This window comes from Aphelocoma coerulescens (assembly GCF_041296385.1).
Source record: "Aphelocoma coerulescens isolate FSJ_1873_10779 chromosome Z unlocalized genomic scaffold, UR_Acoe_1.0 ChrZ, whole genome shotgun sequence".
Lineage (NCBI taxonomy): Eukaryota > Metazoa > Chordata > Aves > Passeriformes > Corvidae > Aphelocoma > Aphelocoma coerulescens.
The window spans coordinates 27194511-27217392 of NW_027184085.1; the positions used below are offsets into that span (position 1 = coordinate 27194511).

At 34.9% G+C, this 22882-nt stretch overlaps 1 protein-coding gene across 2 annotated transcripts in view; it reads right to left on the minus strand.

Moving 5' to 3' along the window:
• RFX3 (regulatory factor X3) overlaps positions 1–22882 on the minus strand; it is a 110392-nt gene that overhangs the window by 33226 nt on the left and 54284 nt on the right. For both annotated transcript variants that reach the window (XM_069000736.1, XM_069000735.1), the window contains exons 3-4: positions 16013–16110; positions 6598–6856 (exon numbers count right to left, since the gene is read on the minus strand). In XM_069000736.1, the coding sequence (XP_068856837.1) occupies positions 6598–6856; positions 16013–16110 (357 nt within the window). The remainder of the gene's footprint in view (positions 1–6597; positions 6857–16012; positions 16111–22882) is intronic.

Sequence of the window (22882 nt, forward strand, 5' to 3'; positions counted from 1 at the left end):
AAATAAGAGGATAAATGGACACAGGGCTTTTGAAAATGTGACACTTTCACCCTTTTAGGATGCCACAAACATGCATGATTTATGGTGCCTTTCAGTTCTATTTCAGAACAGAGTATTCATGTATGTCATACTGTTTTCTGAAACCTGTGCCAGAGAGTTGTGTTAGGCAGACAAGCTTCCCCAAGAAAAAGAAGCTTGAAAATGAAATTGTATTGACCACATGAAGAGAACTCCAATCCAGCCCATACAGATGGGAGACTTAAATCTAAAAGATTTGCATTCCTGTCAATAGAAAAAGCTGTAGCGGCACCTACAAACAGGTTCTATGAAATTTTGCTCAACATACTGAAATAATACTATGAAGACAAACAGAAAGATACTTCCTTAAGTCTGTGGAATGAGAGAAATGTAAACATGCAGAAAAAGAAGAGCAAAAAGAAGATGTAAAATAAGTGCAATATTTTACATAAAACTGACCTTAAAAGAATGCTGATAGACCTTAGAAACTTAGAAAAATATGTGCTTTTTTTTTTTCCTTAAAAAACCCCTTATTAATTGTAAATATGAAACTCTAATATACATAACAGATGCTGGTCCAAACACCTGCTGCAAATGCACACCCACCAGTAGTCTGTAGGTACACAAGGCCTGCATACTGACTAATGAATACAGCATGCTCTCTAGAGTCATTTGGGAGAAAAAGCACACCTAGCAGTCATAGACTGGAGAAATAAAAAATGCCTGGAGTTAAGTCAGATTACCTTTTCCTTCCCAAATTTTCAATTGAAACACTGCTGCCCACATCCCAAGGGACCTTGACACATTTGAGGTGGGCTGATGCAAACCTCATGGTTGGGTGAAGTGTGAGAGCAGCCCTGCAGAGAAAGCTTTGGGGGTGATGGTTGACGAAAAATTCAACATGCACTGGCAATGTGCACTGGCAGCCCAGAAAGCCAAAGGTGTACTGCATCCAAAGCAGCGTGGGCAGCAGGGCCAGGGAGGGGATTCTGTCCCTCTGCTCTGCTCTGGTGAGATCCCACCTGCAGTGCTGCATCCAGCTCTGGAGTCCCAACACAGGAGAAGCATGGAGCAAGTCCAGAGAAGGGCCTGAGGTTGATAAAAGGACTGGAGCACCTGCCCTACAAAGACAGGCTCAGAAAGTTGGGTCTGTTCTGCCTGGAGAAGAGAAGGTTGCATGGAGACCTCACAGCAACTTTCCAGTATCTGAAGGGGGCCTGCAGGGAAGGTGGAGAGGGACTCTTCATCAGGAACTGCAGTGATAGCACAATGGGTACAAATGGGTACAGTAATGGGTACAAACTGAAAGGGGAGAAATATAGGTTGGATATTAGGAAGAAATTCTTTACTGTGAGGGTGGTGAGGCACTGGAACAGACTGCCCAGAGAGGTTGTGGATTCCCCATCCCTGGGGGTGTTCAAGGCCAAGCTGGATAAGGCCTTGAGCAATCTGGTCTAGTGGAAGGTGTCCCTGCCCATGGCAGGGGGGATTGGACTTTTGGATCCAGATTGGATCTTTAAGGCCCCTTCCAAACCTTTTTCAACATTCTATGATTCTCTGTTAATCTTCTTTGCTAGAAGTTCTCAAATATAGGGTCAAACAGACCAATTTACCATCTTTCCCCCAGATCATCCTGTTATTTGTATACCTAATGTCTATTATATACATCTTTAAATATATTCTAAACCTTTTTCTCTGCGGTCATTTCCCTCACATTTGGAAAACAAAACAAAAAAGTCCCCTGTCAATCTCATCATAAGGACTTTTAAAATATATACATTCCACCTAACATTGAACAACACATGTAAACACATCAGAATTACTCACACCAGAGAACCAAAATAGAGAAACTAAAAAGAAAATTCAATTCAGATTGCTATTAAACTTGAAAACATTTACAGCATGACAGCCTTAGACAGAGAGAGTGGCCTATTAGGACCAATGTGTATTTAATCAGTAGCAAAGAAAAACAGTAGTCCTTTAGAAAGGTGATGCATCTATGCCATTGATAACCAGACTGTTTTGAGAGCATCATGGCAAGTCTTCTGGCATCCAGTTTAAAAGGCATTTTTAAATAAAAAGAATTAACAGAAGTTCTTCCCATGGATTGAAAGATAGCTATTTTTGACATCATATGATTAAAAAATTGTGTTTCTTAAAATCTTTTAAAATCAGTAACTGGAATATATATATACAAGTACCAGAATAAACATTAAACTTCCAAAAGTGGAAACACTATAGTTGCTACAGGGCTTTTATGCAGAAAACACACTAAAAGCCAATGAGGCCGGCATGTATCAGAGGAGAAGCAAGGAGCATAGACAGATGAAGCCAGAATGCAGTCGGGGTAGGTGTGGCTGACCTTAGTAGCGTCATTCTCCTTTTCCCCCCACATTCCTTGTCTTGTGAAGATGACATGGTCTCAATGCAAGATTTTACAGTGCAGCAGCAAGGCACTCAAAGGGACAGAGAGAAACATAAATTGTTTTGGTGACATTGCTGCACTCAAACCTTTGGAAGAGAGAGGGAGAAGCCATGATGCTCCACAGCTCTGAAGCAAAAAACAGAGCAGAAGAAGGCAGAGGTTTATCAAGGCACAAGATCCATGTGATACCTTTTTTACACAAAAGAAGTCACTGTGCTCAGTTGTAGAAATGATAAGTAAATATCTTGCCTTTATATGATGTCAGACCAAATGATCTAATAATACCTTTTGTATAAAAGTCTGTGCATCTTTGATTTGATCAGAAATGTTTTATTTTACGCTAAAATGGATTTAGCTAAATCAAAATTATCAGAAAAGCTGAGGAATGGAGGAGGAAAAAGCTCCTGTACCAAGAAAGAAATTAATAAATAAAACCTCATCTCAAATTTAAATCCAAATTACAACCTTTCTGCCTTTAATGGAAGATTTGATCGTTTTTCTGAAATAGTTATAATACTTCCATTAGAACTGCATTATCAGGATATGGTATTTACATTAGGCCTTCTTATTTCTTCTTGTTGTTCTCTCTCCGATAATTACAACATATTTTTGGCAGGTACCATCCTTCCTTTAAAGTTAATATCAACTTTTGCACGCTGTGCTTACTAGCAGAACTAATAGTTTGTGGTGCTACATTATATCCATATTAATTTTGATTTTATTTTCACACAGATTTGCACTGAAATACGATGAATTTCTGTAACAGCATGAGTGGAGACCTCCTATGGTTGGTGATGACTGGTGAATGACAACTGGAAATTGAGGATCAGTCATAAAGCTTGTTAGAAAACAAGACTAATAGATGGGAGCCTCTCACTGACTGACAAGCATAACAACACCTTTATTACTAGAAACTGTATGAATTTTTTAACCTTGTGATATTACAAAATACGGTGATTAGATCACCTTCTTTCATCACAAGAACAATCTGAGGTGTTTACATTTGGGAAAAAAATGGAAGGTGATTTATATTTCATTATTGACATGGAAATCCAATTTTTTGGAGAGTCCCTTAAATATAGCAGCTCCTTCTTTAATGAGAGCTACCAGTTAACCAAACAGATGACTCTTTCATACAAGTTTCAACATGCAAATTCATTTCAAATAGACATCCAGCTAGGCTAAATCACTTCTTCAATGCAATCACAACATGTTCTTCACCAATCCACAAACATACTCACATGAAAATGATAATTTTGGAAAGCTGCTTATCTACTGAGCATCTTATACAGAAGTTCTTGTAATCTGAATGCCTTTCTGTTTTAGTAAAAAAAGCCTTTTTAGCATGTAGAGAAGTAGTTTAATAGGCCAGTACGGGATATAATGGGAAGAAGCAGTGAAATCAATGGAAATGAAAAAAGTAAAGAAAAAGCTAACAAATGTTCTTAATGCATACCAACATAAACCACTACCATATATATGTTGGAATAGTTTTGACAGATCACAAGTCTTGATATTTTGGCTATAAAAGCAGTGCTACTACATGCTATAGTTTAGTAAGGACAGCTTTTTTGTATGAATGTTTGACAGAAAATTAAAACAAATTAAATATTACAACCAAAATGTTTGCTCTTTATTAAAGTCCTGAAGCAGAACTCAGAATTACATTAAACCATAAAGAAAAAAGTGAAAATAAACTGAAGTTAAAAAGCCTTTTATTGAATTCTGCATAAAACCAATCGCATACCTGCTGAAGAGTCAATTAGATTCTTAATTTATCTGAAAGACAGTTAATAAAATTTATGTATTTTATACATTTGACTTTTAACCTGAAATTCTTTTGTTTCTTTCTTTCTTTTAACTTAAGCTAGATGTATCAGAAAGGGATAACCTCATTCATACAATTAATTTGCTTATTACAGAATGTAATGATTTGATCAGTGAGGGTGATAAATGACAAAACAAGTGAAGTTATCAGCTGAAAAGAGTAAACAGAACTCATACCTCTAAGGCAAAATAAAGAGAACTTGTGATGACCACATATATTAATAAATAAATTTTTATTAATTTCTATATCCTTTTTCTGTACATGAAAATTCTCCAAACTAATTCAAAATTTGGAAAAATTTTCCGTGTATTATGCTAGCAAACCAGTCCGGATACAAGTTGTTTTGATGGCTCCAATAAATTCTCTATACAAGAATGAAAAATGTTATGATGGTAAAGATCAAATGAGGATCACAAGTGAAACAAGCTCTACCTATCTAAGGTGCAATCCAATTAAAGTATTACATTGCTTTATTTAACTCAGTTTAATTATGCCCCCTAGTAAAATTAAAACAGACTTGGTGCTTTCAAGTGAGTTTAAACTGAACCTTTAGTGTTTCAATTAATTCTTGAATATTTCAGCTGAGACACACCAAGCCTAAAATTATGATCTAAAATCATGTTATGTCCCACATCCTTAGCAAGAAACGTACTTCTGACGTACTCTAATATATCATACCTATAGAACTATATTATACAGAAGAAATAACACTGTAAGAAACAGAGGAAATTATTTTAGTGCGAAAATGCAATTTAATAATTGTCATTTAACTAGCAGTATCTTTTTCTATTCTTAATACTGAATTGATACAGCAGCATAGAATTTATTTTGAGCAACTAAACCAGGCTATTTTACTGACATACAGAGTAAGAGAAAGTTGCTGCTGAAGGCATGAACTTTAGCCTTTGTTCAATATTGGCAAATTCTACTTTTAATTTTTCAAAAAAAATCAAACCAGTTTTTAATTTGCAAAATATAGTGTGGAGTTCTGATATTCAAATAATTCTAGGATTTTCAACTTCAGCATAACTCTACTATTCCTCATTTGTTTTTACTGGATACATTTAAGCCTCACTTGTTTTCACAGTCAGTTAAGCATCTGAAATCTGAAAGAGGAGTGACGCTTTTTTTGGAAACTCTGTTCTTGATTAAGTCATGTAAAATACAGGCAAATGTTAATATACATTGTTTTTTGTAACTCAAGTATAAAATTCTCTTTTGTTGTGAAAGCTCCCGCTACGTTCCAGCGAGACAGTTATACTATTCATGAACTATGACTCTTCACAATTTTTGTTTTCAGAAAATAATACTGCATGGGTTTTTTGGATAAAGTAATAATTTCTTGCATGGTACCAAAAATTTTATTTATTCATATTAATCACCTTAGAATCAAAATGGAGAGAATTTTCAGATCATCTGAATTATCCAGTATTTTTAAATCAGTTTCTAAAAATTAAGTCCCCTAACTTTATTGCCTTTTTGAATACTGATGAATTTGTATTATTACTGATGCTTTATCTCCTTTCCATATTTTTAAACTGCTGCTACCCTATGTTTCACAATTCTCTTCCCCATTACTGCCAAATCTCTACATCCAGACCAGAGAACTCAGAAGAATGAGGTAGAAGTACTCCTTAGGGCTATGCAGCAAAGGTAGATTAGTATAAACCCATTTTCCTAACTGAAATACAGAATAAGCTCTTAGGTAAGGTTCTGTGTGCTCATGTTTATGTATCCACAGTATTCTATACCACAATTGTAACAGAATGCGTCTTCCCATAGTCAGACATCCCCACAATGATCTTTTAATCTGGAACAGAATTTGGAGATACACCATAGATAAGTAAGAATAAAGCATTAAAACATAGGATCTCTGTATTCTGAACAATTAGAAATTTTTTTAAAATAACCTACCAAAACTAAACTAAATCAGGCAAAAAAACTCATTAAATGCAGGGAAGTTACAGATACTGATCTGTAACTCACATTATTTAACATTTACATCTAACATGGTTACACTCAACAACACTGTATTTTTCTTACGCATTCAGAAAAATTATAAAATGTTAAAATTTAACATACAAGATTTAATTATTTGCAAGCTGTCAAGGAAAAGGTATGCCTTCATGATTAAGTTTTCACAGCATTCTTACTCCTGTATCTTATATATATATAGTGCTTTTTTTACAAAAAGTACTATGTAGTCCTTATTCTGACAATATAATACTGCAATGCATTCTGTCACAAAAACTGTGTCAGTCTGCAAGAACATCTGAGTGACTAAGAGCCTAGTCTCAAAGGTTTTGGATCAGTCTGAAATACTTACTGTCGCTGGGGAGGCCCGCGTTGTGTGAGTCACTGTATGACCAGAATTTTCCATTGAATTGCCAATCAGATAGGTCCCTCCTGAGCTGCTAATGAGTTGTCCTCCTGTTACGCCCATCTGAATCCCTCCAGTGCCCACCATGCTATGAGACGAGACCACTGTTGTCACCTGTGCAGAACTTCCTTGAGTATCAAAATAATTTCCCCCAGTGTTTTGACTGTACATCTGGGTTTCTGTGTAAGGATAAGTTGTTGATCGGCTTCAAGAAAAGAAAATAAAAGAAAAGGAAAATACATTATTTGTATTTCATTTAGCTGAGGGTGATGTTATAACTCTAGAAATTTATTTACAATAACTAAAATAAAATCAAATAAAGTTGGCAAACAGTCCCTGTCTCCTCAGAGAATATTTAATCAAATCAAAGCATTAAATAACTACCTCAGTGTCAATGTTAAACCAAGTATCTACCATATATTATAGAAAAACTGTCAGTCTTATACAAAGAGGAAGAGAGAAAGGAATAACAAAAATTGAAGGCAGGCACATAGAGCTAATCCAATTATTATTATATTGCAAAGCAATTTACAAAGCTCTGCCTGTATCAACATTTTTTAAAATTTGACAATAGGATTTTGATTTCTAGTCAGATGTTGTATGTTTTGCATAATGTGCAGTTTACAAAATTACAAATAATTCATACAAATATCAGCTAACAGAGTTCAATGCTCAAGAATCCTACATTGTCTATTGTTTTTAAATTCACTGAAGCTATTGACTGAAGCTTGAAATTCTGAGTTTGCTGGTATTTTGGGAAATGCAGTCATTTTTACAGGGCAAATTCGAAATTAGACATGAATTCATGTAATGATAAAAAACTGCACTTAAGAAATAAAACCAAACAGAACTACGACTTGTAAAACAGTTGCAAAGATTAAAGAAGTTACAGGAATGCAACAGTAACATTTTAAAATAATTATCAAGTGTGAAACATTCACATGTCATTAACCAGTTTACCCTAACAAACTACTCAGCTACTGAAATCTTCTGTCATGTGTTTCATGTTCTTATTTACTTATCTTGAATCATTATTCTTCATGCGTTATAATCTATTTATAATTTTTGAATTTGTATTTGTTCCCATGTACTAAATTTGATATTAAACTCAACCTATTTCAAAACAATAAAGTAAATGTAATTCTTTATTTCAAAGACTGTATCATATGTTGTCAAGCATGACAACAAGTAAAAACCACTCTGTTTACCCAACCATTAATTCTCTTATTGAAGCATAAAAATCTACATAAATCCAAAGGCAATATCAATTTGTACAGCATGTAACTAAACAAATTAAAACAACCAGTAACCAAACAACAAAACCCCAGACACTTTTGTACAGAAACACAAGAGGTGGATGCAGCACTCATGTTTTATGCAGTAAGCTGATGATTAAGATACCTATGCAAGAACCTGATGGCAGGCTTTTCTTCTCCTTTATCTCTACAATGCTTATTTTTTTATTAATATGGAGAAAAATTCAAGGCAATTTATTGTCTGTTATTTTTTTTAATTATGAAAGCTTATGTAAGTTTACTTTACTGGTAAACAACAGACTCAGAAATTATAATTTCTTCTTTACCTTCAGAAAACTGTTACTTCTAAATAACTGAGGAATGTGACAGTACTTCATCAACAACCAAAGTCAGAAATTTTGCTTTATTAACTATGGCCACAACAGTTTCTCCCTTTGCCTTCAGAGGCTTCCACAAACTCCAAAACGTTGATGCAAAATTTGAAATGTTTCATAAGCCTCATACTACATTATTCGCTCTTACCCCTCTTTAAGTTACTTAAACACTTTCCATTTTATTTTGAGTATTTCAAAAGCCTCAAGATCAGCTGCAAAAAACCTTGAAGCTAATCTAAAAGAAATGCCTTGCAGTCTGCTGAAAACAAAGCAAAATAGTTCTTTTAGGGACTAATGCTCAAACAGACATGTAATCTATTAACCTTTCTTTTGGAAGTGAAAATCAGTTGATCTTTGCATTGCAATAATCTATGTACGCGCTTAGGTACTGTGCAAGTTCTAATTAATCTGCTCTCTCAAACCAAGGTACCATAGAGATACCTTGTGATACCTTAGGGATTTTGTTTATTTTAGAACCGTAGAAAAGAACTACTGAGTTGTTAAGGTTTGAAATACTGAGTCCAACCATTAACTGAACACTGCCATCTTCATCCCTAAATCATGTCCCTGTGTGCCACATCTAGATGTTTTATGAACATTTCCAGGGATGGTGACTCCACCACTTCCCCAAACTGCCTCCTCCACTTCTTCATCACCCTTTGCAGTGAAGAAATTTTTTCTTAATATCTAACCTAAGTCTCCCTTGATACACCTTGAGGTGATTTATCTTGTGATGAGCACAATAACCACTACCAATAACCAGACTGAATGTTGCCTCTGTCTTACATCTGTGAACAGTGTTACGCAGCAGAGGACAAATGTAGGGAAATGTTGTGATGTAGGCTCAGGGGAAACAGTTCATGGAAATGATCACCAAGTCACTGAACATTGTAATTTCTCCCAAAAGAAGAAAGAAAAATCTTGGTATCAGCTGTCAGTAAGGAAAGGAACGAAAGGATAAGATCATTGTTGACAGCAAAAGCAGACAAGGCTAGAGGAAATGCACTGTACAAAAGATGCAAGGAGAACAAATCTCACTTGCAAAAGTGGAATTGAATTTTGGAAGCAATGCAAATCCAAGAGAATGCTCCAAATTTTGAAGAAAATTAAGTCACAGGCTTGGTGCGGAATAGGAGATGAATTATTTGTTTGCTTTTACCTTGTTTAGGTGTATCTGTACATCATATGTATCACCTGTAGACCTGTATATCACGCATAGGCTTTAAATAAGGACTGATTGTAACAGAGCACCTATTTCTGCTTATAATAGTACTCTGTATCAATGTATCAATGGGACACATCAATGCATCAGGCTCCAAAATAAACACACTCATCCGTTTGGCCCAACAACCAGCAGGTTTTTCTAGACCTGATCATTGGAGATGATTTAGCAAACCTTTCACAACAGAGATCAACTGGGTACTTAAAAGTGAGATGAAACTATTATTATTACATGCAATACTAATTGCAACTTAGCAAAGAGATGTTTAATTTAACCAAAACTATTCCATCTGGAAATTAAAAATGCAGCTGGATAAGATGATGTTTTAGAAAGAAATTTTGAGAAATGATGTTTTTAGAAAGCAGACTTGAATGTTTTAAGGTCATTGCACATGGTAACATGACCCTTTAAAATAAAGTTGTAGCAAAGAGGAAAATAACTTCAAATAAGGAAGTGATCATCTATTTCTCCACAGCACTTGTGGCAAAAATATGTAATACTTTCTCAAATAGCCTGATATATATCATAGTCAGTTCTTTCCCACTGTAAAGGTTGTAGAAACATTTTTAGCTCTTCTCTCCTTTTAACAGCTGCATATAAAGATTGCACAGGGACTAATCTCAAAGTTTTCTTGCTCTTTATGAAAACACATTGATGATTAGCTCTTGCTTGAGCTAGAAGGAAGGCAACAGAACCTGACAGTTACTACTATTGAAACACTGTGAAGTTTGGTGTTTACTAGAATGTGGCATTAGAAAGTTTATCAGTTACAAGTAAATTTAAAGTCTAAGTAGATAGGCTCCAGAATCCTAGTTTCCAGAAGGCTGCGCAAACTAGATCATGTTTACCCTGAGAGCAAGTGACACAGGCCCAGTGTGAATACAAGTTGGATTAAGCAAGCCCAGAACAGGTGTCTGATGTTAAGATCCCACACTACAAATTAACGATACCAGCAAGAGTCGGACTAGCATTACAAGATACAATAATTCAAGGCATTTCCTATTATGCCTCATTGCTTGCTTACATAAATTTTATAATTATTTACAAAATATAATATATTATATTGCTAGAAATAAAAGAGACAGAGTTGTGATATAAAGTAATTTAAAACACTATTTTTTGGCACATGAAAACAGAAAATAATTAATTAATTTCTACATTCAGTAAGCCCCAGAATTACCACACAGATTAAGTGAAATGTCTTGCCCTATATTACAAACTCTAATATAATGTTACTGAGCCCAGCTTTTACAGACATTTTTGTCTCCTCAAAGACACTGACATTCTGAAAAAAGGAGACAAATAAAAACAATGGCTCAGAAAGAGTAAACTTGTTCTTGTCCTCCCTTTGTTTTCAGTGTGCACGTGCACACTTGGGAAACAGTTTATTCCGAGATGCACCTGTGATCAGATTCTATGTAAATACCTGATCCATTGACTACTATGTATCAGTGTTCAAGCCATCCCATCATGTTTCAGTGATTTACATTGGCTGATCATGGTCCCAGATTTTCTTCAAAATACATTCCAATAATTTCTGTATCTTGCAAAGTAAGTAATTAACTACAAAATTTTTATAACAAGCTCCATCTTGGAAAATTCAAGTGCTGGCTAAAATGCATATAAATCTAATTTTTTACTTGAAGATGCATAGCTTTTACACTTTAGCTTGAAATATCAGCATTCCTGCACAGTGGCCGTACACAAACAGCCTCGTAATTCAAACAAGAAACCATTCTTTATTTGTTTTTCTGTAATTCTAATTCAAACAGACAAGTAACCCAATAATTACTATCTTACTCAGCAACTAATAGATGCAGAATTACTCCTGTGGGTTTTGGTATGGATTACTTACACAGCTTAGCAGGTAGGCATGCAAGTATTTTTTTCACTGTCATCTCTGTAGTGAAAGTGAGGCTTTTATGATACTTAATTAACTAAGGTATTATTTTGTGGGATACAAATATGATAAACATTGGATGAAAATAAATATTTCAAGATACAGTTATTTGTCTGCAGAGTAGCTAAGGCTCATGATAAAGCTATGAAATTGCAACATTTCAGAAAACCTCCAAATCAAGAAATTCTTTCATGCCAGAAGCATATCCTCAAACTCCTTTAAGTTTTTAGGATAATCTTGTGGTCCTTAAGCTAATAGTGAGCTTCACAGAAACTACAGAGAACAGAAACCTTCGTCTAATACTGAGGGAAGGCCTTTTCACAGCCAGATTCTGGGTGTATCCTGAGCAAAGGGAAGAAAAGGTAGTGCCATACACCCTGAGACTGTCGCAACAGAACATGATACAGCCATTAAATTATAACAGAGAGGCATTTATTAGCCATAAAAAAGAATTGAGATCTTTAACACTCAGTCCAAGACCATTTTCCACATGGAAACAAAGCAATAAAAGCACACACTACACACAGCTACAGAAAATGCTGCAAACTGGGGAATGTAGTAAATGAAAACAAAGGTGCAATTCTATAAATTTTATTTGCAGGATCTGTACATTAGACAGGTAAGGAAACATTAATTACAGATCTCTGAAATTCTGATGAAGCACGGCAGACCTAAAGTCCAAGAAATATGGTATTGCCACTGTTAGGAACATATCAAAGGGTACGTACTAAATCTGCAAGACATCAGGAGTTGGGCTTGTCGGGCTCTCTTTGTCTAGACTTCTCTGTCTTAGCCTAGAGGTTTGTTCTAGCAGTGATTGCGGAACAATTAGATAAATGTTACTTATTCTGCTTCCATTTTAGCTTAGCTTTCTATGACTGTGTGGTATGAAATCTATAATTAAAATGCTGAGGCATTGTTCTGTCTAACAGACAATAATATCAAATAGCTATTCTGTAGAGAATAAACAATCCATGATCCTAGATTAAAACTGTAGCAAAGAGGACCATAAGCAGGCATTACAGTATTCAAGAAGTATCCACTCTAGCAGAAACAGATCACATAAAACAAATTCAGATATACTATAGAAATGGAAACCAATGAAGAACAAATAAGGTATAGACTGTGCTAGAACACATTAAAAATAGCTGCAAGTGGACACACTGTGGAGTGGCCCTCACCACCCATCATACATTGTCCACACATAACACCTGTGCTAGTGGTAAATTGCTGTAATTCTCTGTAGCTCAGATTGGAGCCATTCATCTTAGTATGCATAAGGGTAGTAAAAGGAAAAGGATAATGCCAGAGAAAAAGGGATAGATACTAGTAACTACTAGGAAGATAACAACTTTACCTATATTGGTAATAATTACTTTATTTAACAGTTAAGATTTCGATTAGGGTAATAGTAAATTCTTGGGTCTGCATAAATGGTGTGTTTTGCCAACATAAACCCCACAAATTGTTGTACAAAAAGTTGCTGAAGAATGTGGTTTAGATCCACCAGCAAGAGCAATTCTTGTACAATCCCAGCAATTAAAACCCTCTTTGCCCCATCAGAATGAGCAGGTAAATGGCTACATTTTATTCATATGTTATAATTTGTACAAAGAAAGTTCATGTCTAGTATGCAGAACCAATTGACTTCTTAACATAAGTGCAGCAATAATAGTCTTAATAGATTCTGAACAGCCATGTAAGCCTATACATGCTATTGCAACAACAATGCACTTTAGTTTCAGGATAGAGCGACACGCTTGACAAGCAAAACTGTTAACTAGAGACAAATGTAGATAACATAGTTCAAATATTCTCGTATCATGCAACGTATGTGACAAGCTGTGGGCTACACCCCTTGTGTTATTATATTGCCTCCAATTATAATAAAATCAAATAACTTCTAAGCATAGACAAATCATGATATAAAATGCATGGAAAGGATTGTGTTATAAGAATACAACAGTTACACCTGACAAAGACTGTGAAACCTGACAAACTTCTTACTTTTATAATGCAAAGAATCAGGTACGTTTTTCTTGATATATATTGTAACTGCATCCTTCGTTGCTATTGTATATGGATTTAAATCAATGCTAGTTTGCAAGTGCTGTATTTTAAAATAAAGAAAAATTCTTTTGCAGAATTGTAGAATGGCTTGGGTCGGAAGGGACCTTAAGGATCATCTAGTTCAATTCCCCCCGCCACGGGCAGGGACACCTTCTATTAGTCCAGGTTACTCAAAGCTCCATCCAGCCTGGTTTTGAACACTGCCAGCGATGGGGCATCCACAACTTCTTTGGATGACCTCTGGTGCCTCACCACCCTCTGAGCCAAGAATTTCTTCATAATATTTGATCTAATCTAATCTAAATCTCTCCTCTTTAGTTTAAAACCATTCCCCCTTTAGCCTACCACTACCTACATAAGAAGGCTCTCTCCCACCTTTTTTGTTGGCTTTTAATTGCTGGAAGGTCACAATAAGGCCTTTCAGCCGGACCTCATAAGAGAGGTGCTCCAGCCCTCTGGTCATCTTCACAGCCCTCCTCTGGACCTGCTCTAAGAGGTCCATGTCTTTCTAATTGCTGAGGACCCCACAACTGGACACAGCACTGCAGGTGGGGTCTTGTGAGAGCAGAGTGGAAGGGGGTGTATTTTATCAGGCATGCTGTGACAATTTATTCCAGAGATTCCCATATGAATTAATATCTTCACCCTAACTATGGGTTGCAGACTTCTTATGCTATTGCTAGAGCAGTACTGTTGCTTAATAGATTATGGAAGAATCCTGTATTTGATTCTGAGCTAGAATTAAAATTTTGATTTATCATGATCATAAAATATGTCAAACATACAATCATAGAAAGACTACCCAAAATCTGGGGTATAAAAGCATATGGGAAATGTGCTTCACTATATATAGTTTTCAAAAAGTCTGAGTAGAAACACAGACTGGTCCATTCTCCATCAATGAAATTACTATCTTTAGAAAGGCTAATCTTCCTGTAAGTATTGAACAACAAATTGCCCATCTACTATGTTGCTGCTCACAACAACATGGGTAAAATCTTCCTTGTAGGAGGACAAAACAATCTAGATTTGGCTCACATGCTAAGAAGAGCTTTCTTCTTTTACATCCTATTTACTGATTTTGCAGAAACTGACAGAGGGATTCAGATATAGAAACACAATAAAATAATGGAAACCTGAAGGTTTATACCAAGCAGTCAGTCACATCTGCTTCTGTTTTTCCCTAGGACTGTAATAAGTAGTGTATTACACTTTTTATACACTGCCAAAAGTCCCAACAGCACATGTAAGAAGTTAAAAGTAATAAAAGAAAAGAGAAACTTGAAAAATAGCTTATTCAAGAATGACCTCTTTTAGAAGTTAACAGCAGACTATCATGATCACAATGACGTTATGATGCTGTATGTGTGTGCTGGCTTTTTCTTCAGAGTAGATAGTATCACTGTGATAGTATCATTTGTAGCACAAGCCCAAAACACAGCCCTGTACTAGCTACTAGGAAGAAAATTAATCTATCTCAGACAAAATCAGTACAATAGGGAAGTCTAATGCATATTTAAAATACATTGTTTAGGATTTACAAGTGGGAAAAAAAGCAGAGAAGACAGTACATGAAAAATTAATAAATCAAAATGTGCTAGTAGAAATGACCAAAGAACGCTGACAAGTGTTAGCATCATATGTCTCTGATCCAAATAATATTACTCTTTCGAACTGCTTTTGGATTACCACCAATAAATAAGTACCTTTAGACAATCAAAAAGCTTTCTTAATTGTAATTCTTCGTAAAGTCAATTACAAAGCAAAAATGGTAAATGAAAAAACCATGTTGAGAAGATCCTTTCCAACCAACAGTCTACTTTGAAGTTTGAGCCAATTTCAAAGCTGATGGTGCTCCAAGCCTGATATTTGACTAGATTTTGTCCAGAAGCCACATGAAATCTGGATTTTTTTCTTTAATCTTTCTTAGCTTGTGTATTGAAGAAAGAGACTCGATGATGGAAAAGCATGTTCAGGAAAGCAGGAAATGCACAATCATGTGCAAAAAAGGTGTTAAAGAAGCAGCAAAAAGAGACTGTTAATTTCCTTCCTCTGCTCTTCCTCATTCCTTTGGAAAAATAAACTGATCTCATTTTATGAAATACAGGCATGAAATTGCATTACTACTTTCTTTAGAGAATAACTACAACTGCTGCACCTTTCTATCATTTGCCACTAGGATTGCAGCCAGGAAGACAGAAGGCCTTGCCTTTTGTCCTAAGGACAGAAGTTTCACAGTATGTCTTTCAGACAGAACTTACCCATGAACTAGAAGATACTTTTTCAAACAACACTATGCCATACAGGGTGGAAAACAACCACACAAATTCTACTTACACTAAAGTTCTGCCTTAATAAAAACAAATAGTGTGAATTCACATTTTCATCCAAAAAAACTATTCTGACACTAGAAGAACTGTAATTGAATATTTTTTCTTTCCAATTTTAAATATAAAGTAGCTGATAGAATCTAGTTGAAAATATACATTTAACTTCTCCTTTTAATGAACATTAAAATTCAGACCATTTTCCAACTTACATAGCTCCATTAGTGTAGACTGTGTCACTTCCCTCCACATACTGAACCTGGGCTGGGTAGACATGCTGTACCTGTTGCACAGTCTGCACTTGCTGTACCTGAAAACAAGAAAACCAGAAGTCTGGGATATCATAAAGAAGTACCAATGCTCAAGTGCACCCAGTGGCTTCTAAACAATACAGAATATCTCTGTTCTCAAAATTACTAAAGGTGTATCACAGCACTAGCAAAGAAAATTACTGTTCTGACACAATATTTGTGCTGTAAGTTTGGTAAACAGAGCCCTAATACTGGAGATGCACACTCACGAAGCATACATATCTTCAGTGCCAAAGACATAACTAACTGGAAAGCATAAGGATGAGATGAAGTGTAACTTTGCTTTGCACCAAGTTGCAGAATTACATTTACTACAGAAGAAAGTATCATTTGATTATATTTATGCATTTTCTTATTCCACTTAAGTCCTAAATAGTACAAGCCTTAAAATCATAGCTCAAATATGTTCCAGTAAGTTTAGAAATAAACATTCACAGTAACATGCTTTAGCTCTTGTTTAACTGGAGTTAAATTACACTGATACAAGATCTTTTTTTGCAGTAGTGCTTTGACCCAGTGCACAATTATGGGCAAAAACCCATAGTCTCAGTAACCGCTTTCCCAGAATATTATCAGCTATTAAAAACTCCACCACAACCCGGTTTTACTTCCATGATCAAAACAACAAGAGGCAGTAAGGCATTAATTATCTTCACATATATTGCTAAGGACAGTTACTCATCAATTCCTTTGATTCATACACTATTGTAGGAATGTTTCAGGTTATGCAAATTTTCTCTCCAGTCTTAATTTTTTGTCTTCTGCCACAGTAAAGATGAAGATTTTCATCTTTCACACTTTCCATCTTTCAGAGAAGCCGTATTTTGGTCCAAGAGCAGTCTAGAACCTAAAACATGCAAAAGGGACTTACAGAGACTTCACAGATTGACACAATTTTACCCAAGGAATTGAATCAAGAAAGTATCAATGCACTTATTTAGTAAATAGATATATCATTAAGTGACAATAATTTTTCTCATATTTATTGTTATAATGTTACTCCAATCGAATCCAGTTCGTTCTAAGGACTGCAAACACTATAATCCCAGATCAGTCTGGGTTTCATGCACCTGATGACCCCCCTTCAAGAGCTCTTTAAAAATATCCTAATCTAATACTTTCATCTGTGTTGTGTTTTAAAAAGTTCTGCAAATAAGCATGTTTCCTACTTTTTCATAATATTGACTCTGACTGTGAAACAAATAACCTAGATTTTCACAGAAACCTTCCCTTAGGTTGACATTAAAACCTAAAGTCTGAAAAAGAGACAAAACAGCCAAAGTTTAGAATGCAGCTATACTACCATGATGAAAAATCAGATGCTTCTGTTCATTAACAGCAGTGAGAGAGAACATGATGACTAAAATATCTATTACAATCCAAATTATTCTGACTTCCCACATGAATCATTAAATAAATTGAGAAATACACCTAAAATACAATTTCGCACTTCAAAAAGTATACTTTGAAGATGTTTGCTTAATTATTAAGGTAAGGTGCAACTGTGTACATTTCATCTTCCAACAATAATTAGTTATTTTACAGAAAGATTCAGTTCTCAAAGTCAACACAAAAAACTCTGATCAAAATTATGCACATTACTAAGACCCTAGAAAATTCTTTGAATTAAAAAACATAAATACCTGTATTGTGCAAACATCTCCAAAATTAAACTATTTCTATTTCCATCACTTTTGACTTCATAACTTAAATTAATTAAAATCATAGTTTCATGGAATGGGCTTGGATCCAAATCCACTGTAAGAAAGAAAGACCTGTAAGCTTGTCAGTAATTTATACCTCTCAATATTCAGATCTGCCAAACTCTGACAAATGACCCATTCATGCAATAATTGGCCAAAATATGTACATGCTTTATTGTGAAACATATATGCAACTTACTGTGATATTTTTTAAGTTTAGGTGTATTTCTTCCTTTTGGGTGAGTCAATTCTATAACCTTCAATCAATGGGAGAAGGGGAGTCATTGCTGATCAGTCTATTACAGAACACCAAACTGATCTACTTGACCTATACTGTGAGAAAACATCTTGAAAACAGGCTTTGTTCTTAAAACCAGTAGCTTGTCACCTGACATGTAATGGATATGCCCCATTTTCTCTCAGTAGCACAGCTGGGGAAACACTGTGGAAATGATGCTGCTGTCAGTATGAATTCCATGTTCTCATCCAACTACTCCCAAAATGCACTTTGTTCCCTATTCACACACACTGAATATGGCTTAGTTCCTATTAAAAATAAGCCACACTATTTTTCTATTAATAAAGGAAATGTGATTTTCTCCCTGTAACCTGCATATATGGATAAAATGGAATTCTGTATTGCGTACAAACACGGCATTAAAACAGAGAGGTCGCATTCCCGTTCTACACAAGGCATTATATTCTCCCATTATTCTTGAATACAAGCTGCTGCCCATCTCAAAAACATCAGATTCTGCACAGTGCAAGACCTTTCCCTCAGAACTGAAATGATACTGCAGAGACAAGGTGTGTACAGTGCATCAACGTTTGCTGTCTATTGGACACAAAATGTGTTTATCTTCTAATTTGGAGTCAGAACAACGAAAAATTAATTTACCATGAAACAAAATACTAAGATCTTTTAAAATTAAAATTTTCATTGCTTAATTTCAATTTTCCAGCAGTTTTTATGAAAGTTCTTTACTAGCCTAATATGTAGTACTACTAGAAACTTCAGGACTGTTTACGCATAGAAAGTAACTTTTTAAAACCAACATTCAAGAATGGATATGCTACAGTGCTATTAAAACATTTTATCTAGTTTTGAAAATCAAAATGTTCTTCCTTTAACACTGAAGTTCAATAAAAGAGGGCCACTGAATTAGTTTAATTTCTTTCCAATACAGTAATGAAAAAAGTTTACAAAAAAACTTACTTTGTTTCAGCTTCTCTGAAACTCAGTACTGCTACAGTTAATTCAATATCCTGCCAAAGGAAGCTGTAGTTACCACATGGTATTGCAACATACTAACAACTTTAGGGTGGAGAAGGTAAGAGGCAAATATTTTTCCTGCCAAGCTATGATAAATAAAATAAATAAGGAGCCTTTGGGATGGCCTTCTATTTGAAAATACTGCTATGCTGAAAATCTTTGTTATATGATATTTCCAATACTACTTTTATTTCCTATTTTACTTCCTTTTAAATGTTTTCATGAGAATTAAATCTAGTGCCTCTGAAATTTCTTTTTAATCTTCAACAGAAAGAAATGAAATGTGTATATTTACTCTCTATGACCACAAAATTATTTGAGAGAAGTTGGTTATGAGGAAACAGAACACCAGGAAAATTTGTGGAAAATATGAAAAAAATTTTTCTCTTCACTTCTGTTTTATTTGTCATTATCCTTTCACCATTTATCATGCTGTTAAAGGAGTGATATCAGCTAAGTCATGTAGTTTTTGAGGCAGAGCAGAAATTGTTGACTACTCTCCCAGTGTTTTCCAGAGACCTAAACCCAAATGGCCTTCCTGTATTAAAAAATACTTCATTAATTAATTGAAGTGGGCTGAAAACAGAAAACACAATAAAATATTTAGTAAAGAGCAAGTTCAAAGTATGCAAGTTCAAAATTTGTATGTTCTAGGGTGGACTGGTGAACTAGTCATGGTAATTTTCATTATTGTCTGGCTGGAAAACAGAAAATTAACAAACTCTTATAGGAATTTTTGACTTAAATAAGGTCAGACAGTAGATCTTTCAACTCTCTTGCTTCCATGACTCTAACCTGAAATAAAAAGCTGGAATAGGATTAGAATCAAGCAGCTGAAATGTTGCAGGACAACAAGAGGAGAATGAAAGCTTATTTCAACGTATATGTATGGTTATATTTACTAGCTGAAGAAGAAAAAAAAAGCAAAAATAAAATATATTCTTAATCATACTACCTCACAGGAACAAATGAGGGACTAAGTTATATTTTATCTATGAAACTTTGTCAACAAAAATAAAGTGCATAAAAGCATACTGAAATGCTGAAATTACACTGAAGCATAAAATAAAGTATAAGAAGTGAACTTTGATTTCCAATAAAAAGTGCTTCTGTTCAAAGTACTACTAAGCAAAGACTAGAACAACAGAGCAATATATATGTAAGGATTTTTAAATTCCATTTTAAAAAGAACATATAATTATCCGCTGTGTCTTTGCAAACAGCTTGGATGTGCAACATTTTCTGTCCTTGGAGATAAAAATAATTTTTTTCCTTCATTAGTATGTATTACTTTTGGCAAGTAACATATAAATAGCACCTGCTGTAATATTCTAAGCACATTCATATTTATATAATGGTTAATGTCAGCTCATGATTATGTGTTTCATATGCTAAACATGATTTTGCATTAAGAGCAATTTTGATTAGCAGAAGTCTGCAGCTCCAGTTAATGAATGATAGAATGCTTTGTGAAAGCAACGGCCACTGAGTACACTGACTATGAGGAAATGCTTTGCCCAACTTCAGACGTATGAATACATTTTTATAAAATAGCTTATTTTTAGTTTTATTTCTCCAATTCTTCCATATTACATGGCATAAACTACAAAGTGAGTTTAATTTTGAGTCCTTAGAAGCTTACTGCATTGTGCTGAAGACTGCCTCTTGAAAAAGCACTGATATATGAATGAAAAATCCCTGTATTCAAGGAAACAAAAGACTAAGATAATTCTTCAGGCTATTTAAACAGAATTTAATTACACTCCCACATTTTTGGTTTTACTGTTGTTGCTTTTTGCTTATTATTGCCCTCTATCCCATCTCAACAGTGACTTCTGCTATGTTGCATGAAACCAGCTGCCACTAGTGCCACTTTTACAAGAGGAAGATTCCAGGTTTCCATAAATGGTACCTGTATTGTTCCTATTCTTGGAGCATTACAGCAGACTTTTATGAGCTCCATATTAATAACAGCTATATGGAAATTGGGATTTGTTTAGCTGAAAATATTAAAAGTTAGTATTTTGTTGTTTGTTCAAAAGACAGGATGCCTGAGTACTAACACAGTTGAAGAGAAAAGGTAGACTTAGTCTACCCTTGCACTTACTCAGCTTGCTCTTCTTCAGGGCAAAAATATTTCATTTGGAAAAAAATGTATATTTTGTGTGCATAAAAGAAACACGATGTCATGAAATCAATCCCAAATTAATGCATTCATGAAATGTCATTTAAATATGGTGTATATACAGGAACAGAAACAGAGCAGAGACCTCCCCAGAAAAATGAAATTCTATGCATTGCTTTAATATTCACTAAAATCAAATTCATCTAAAATTGCATTATTCACTAGAAAGCACTAATAAATTACAGCAAATCATAACATGGAAGTTTCAGCTTACATCAAATTGTTCTATGTACATGGATACTCATGTTACAGTATCCTTGAATTTAACAAAATCCCAGAAGTGTCCCACCATTGTTTTTAGCAATGTATATTCCCAAGATAATAAAATTTTGAATATTCACACATAATCTGGATACAGCTGAAATTAAGCACGTCCCTTACAAACCATAGGAAAAAAAAGAAACCATACTATTGCCTAAAACCTTCTCTCCAGCTTTCAACATTGGTAACTTTGAATGTGCAGAAATAATAAGGCCTCCCTCTGCCATCAAAAGAATGTCTTTACTAAAATAACCATTATAATGGCTCTTTCTCCTAATTTTTTTTAGGCAAATTGGCCCATTCCTACCAAATGTACATAGAGACAATATTAACTTTAGTCCAATGCAATCTATACACAGATAATTCCTCAGCACAGATCATCACACTTGCAATTTCCTCAACACAGCGATTGTTTTTATATTTGCTATTCCTTTTTTTTTAAACCCTACAATTGAAATTACCTATCCCACCTACATTCTTCATCACATTTCCTGCTGGCATGCCATTTTCACATCTTCACTCTTCCCCTCATCCTCAGTACTTCCATAATCTAATAATCTCTCTACATATATCTCCCATAGTGTTTCAATCACTGCAATACTTGTCTGCATTGGATTTCCCAATATTCTTATTGGATCTTCAGTCTCTGATCCTTTCGATTTCCTTTCTCAAACATTATGCCAATTATACAGTCGGCGTTAAGAATCAGTCAGAAAAGTATAATTTAGTATGTACACAGGGAAAAATAATCCAATATAATGATGGTGTATTCAATGCAAGGTGATACTCAGAAGTAGCAGTACTAAAGGAACATATGTAAAGGTGATCAGGAACAGTTTTACACACTCAGGGCAACAAAAAGTACTGTTTGCTGTTCTCAATAAGGTATAATCAAAGAAGAAAAATACCAATCTGGTCCTTGGCTTCTATGTTTTGACACAAGTGTAACATTATTAAAGGACAACTAGCATAAATTCAGAAAAGATATAGACAGTTGGTGACAAAGACTAATGCATTATTTATGCGGGAAAATATGTTAAGGAAACTTCCCAGTCTGACCATTCATGAGACTCTCTGTCAGTGACACTCCCAATGCAGAGACTTCAACTGCTGGGCCTGAGGCCCCTTCACAGTGGGCAGCCCCAGTCAAGGAACACGGAGCCAATTCTATCCTAGAAGTTTTCAAAAAGGTAGAAACTTTGCACAAAGTTTACAAATGCCAAAGTCCTGCTCATTCTTCATTTTGCTCTAAGAATAGAACACAAATGCATAGAACCTAACCTTACAGTTCAATTAATACAATTGCTAGAACTGCTATGAAGTGTCCTATACGGCACTAATTGGTTTCC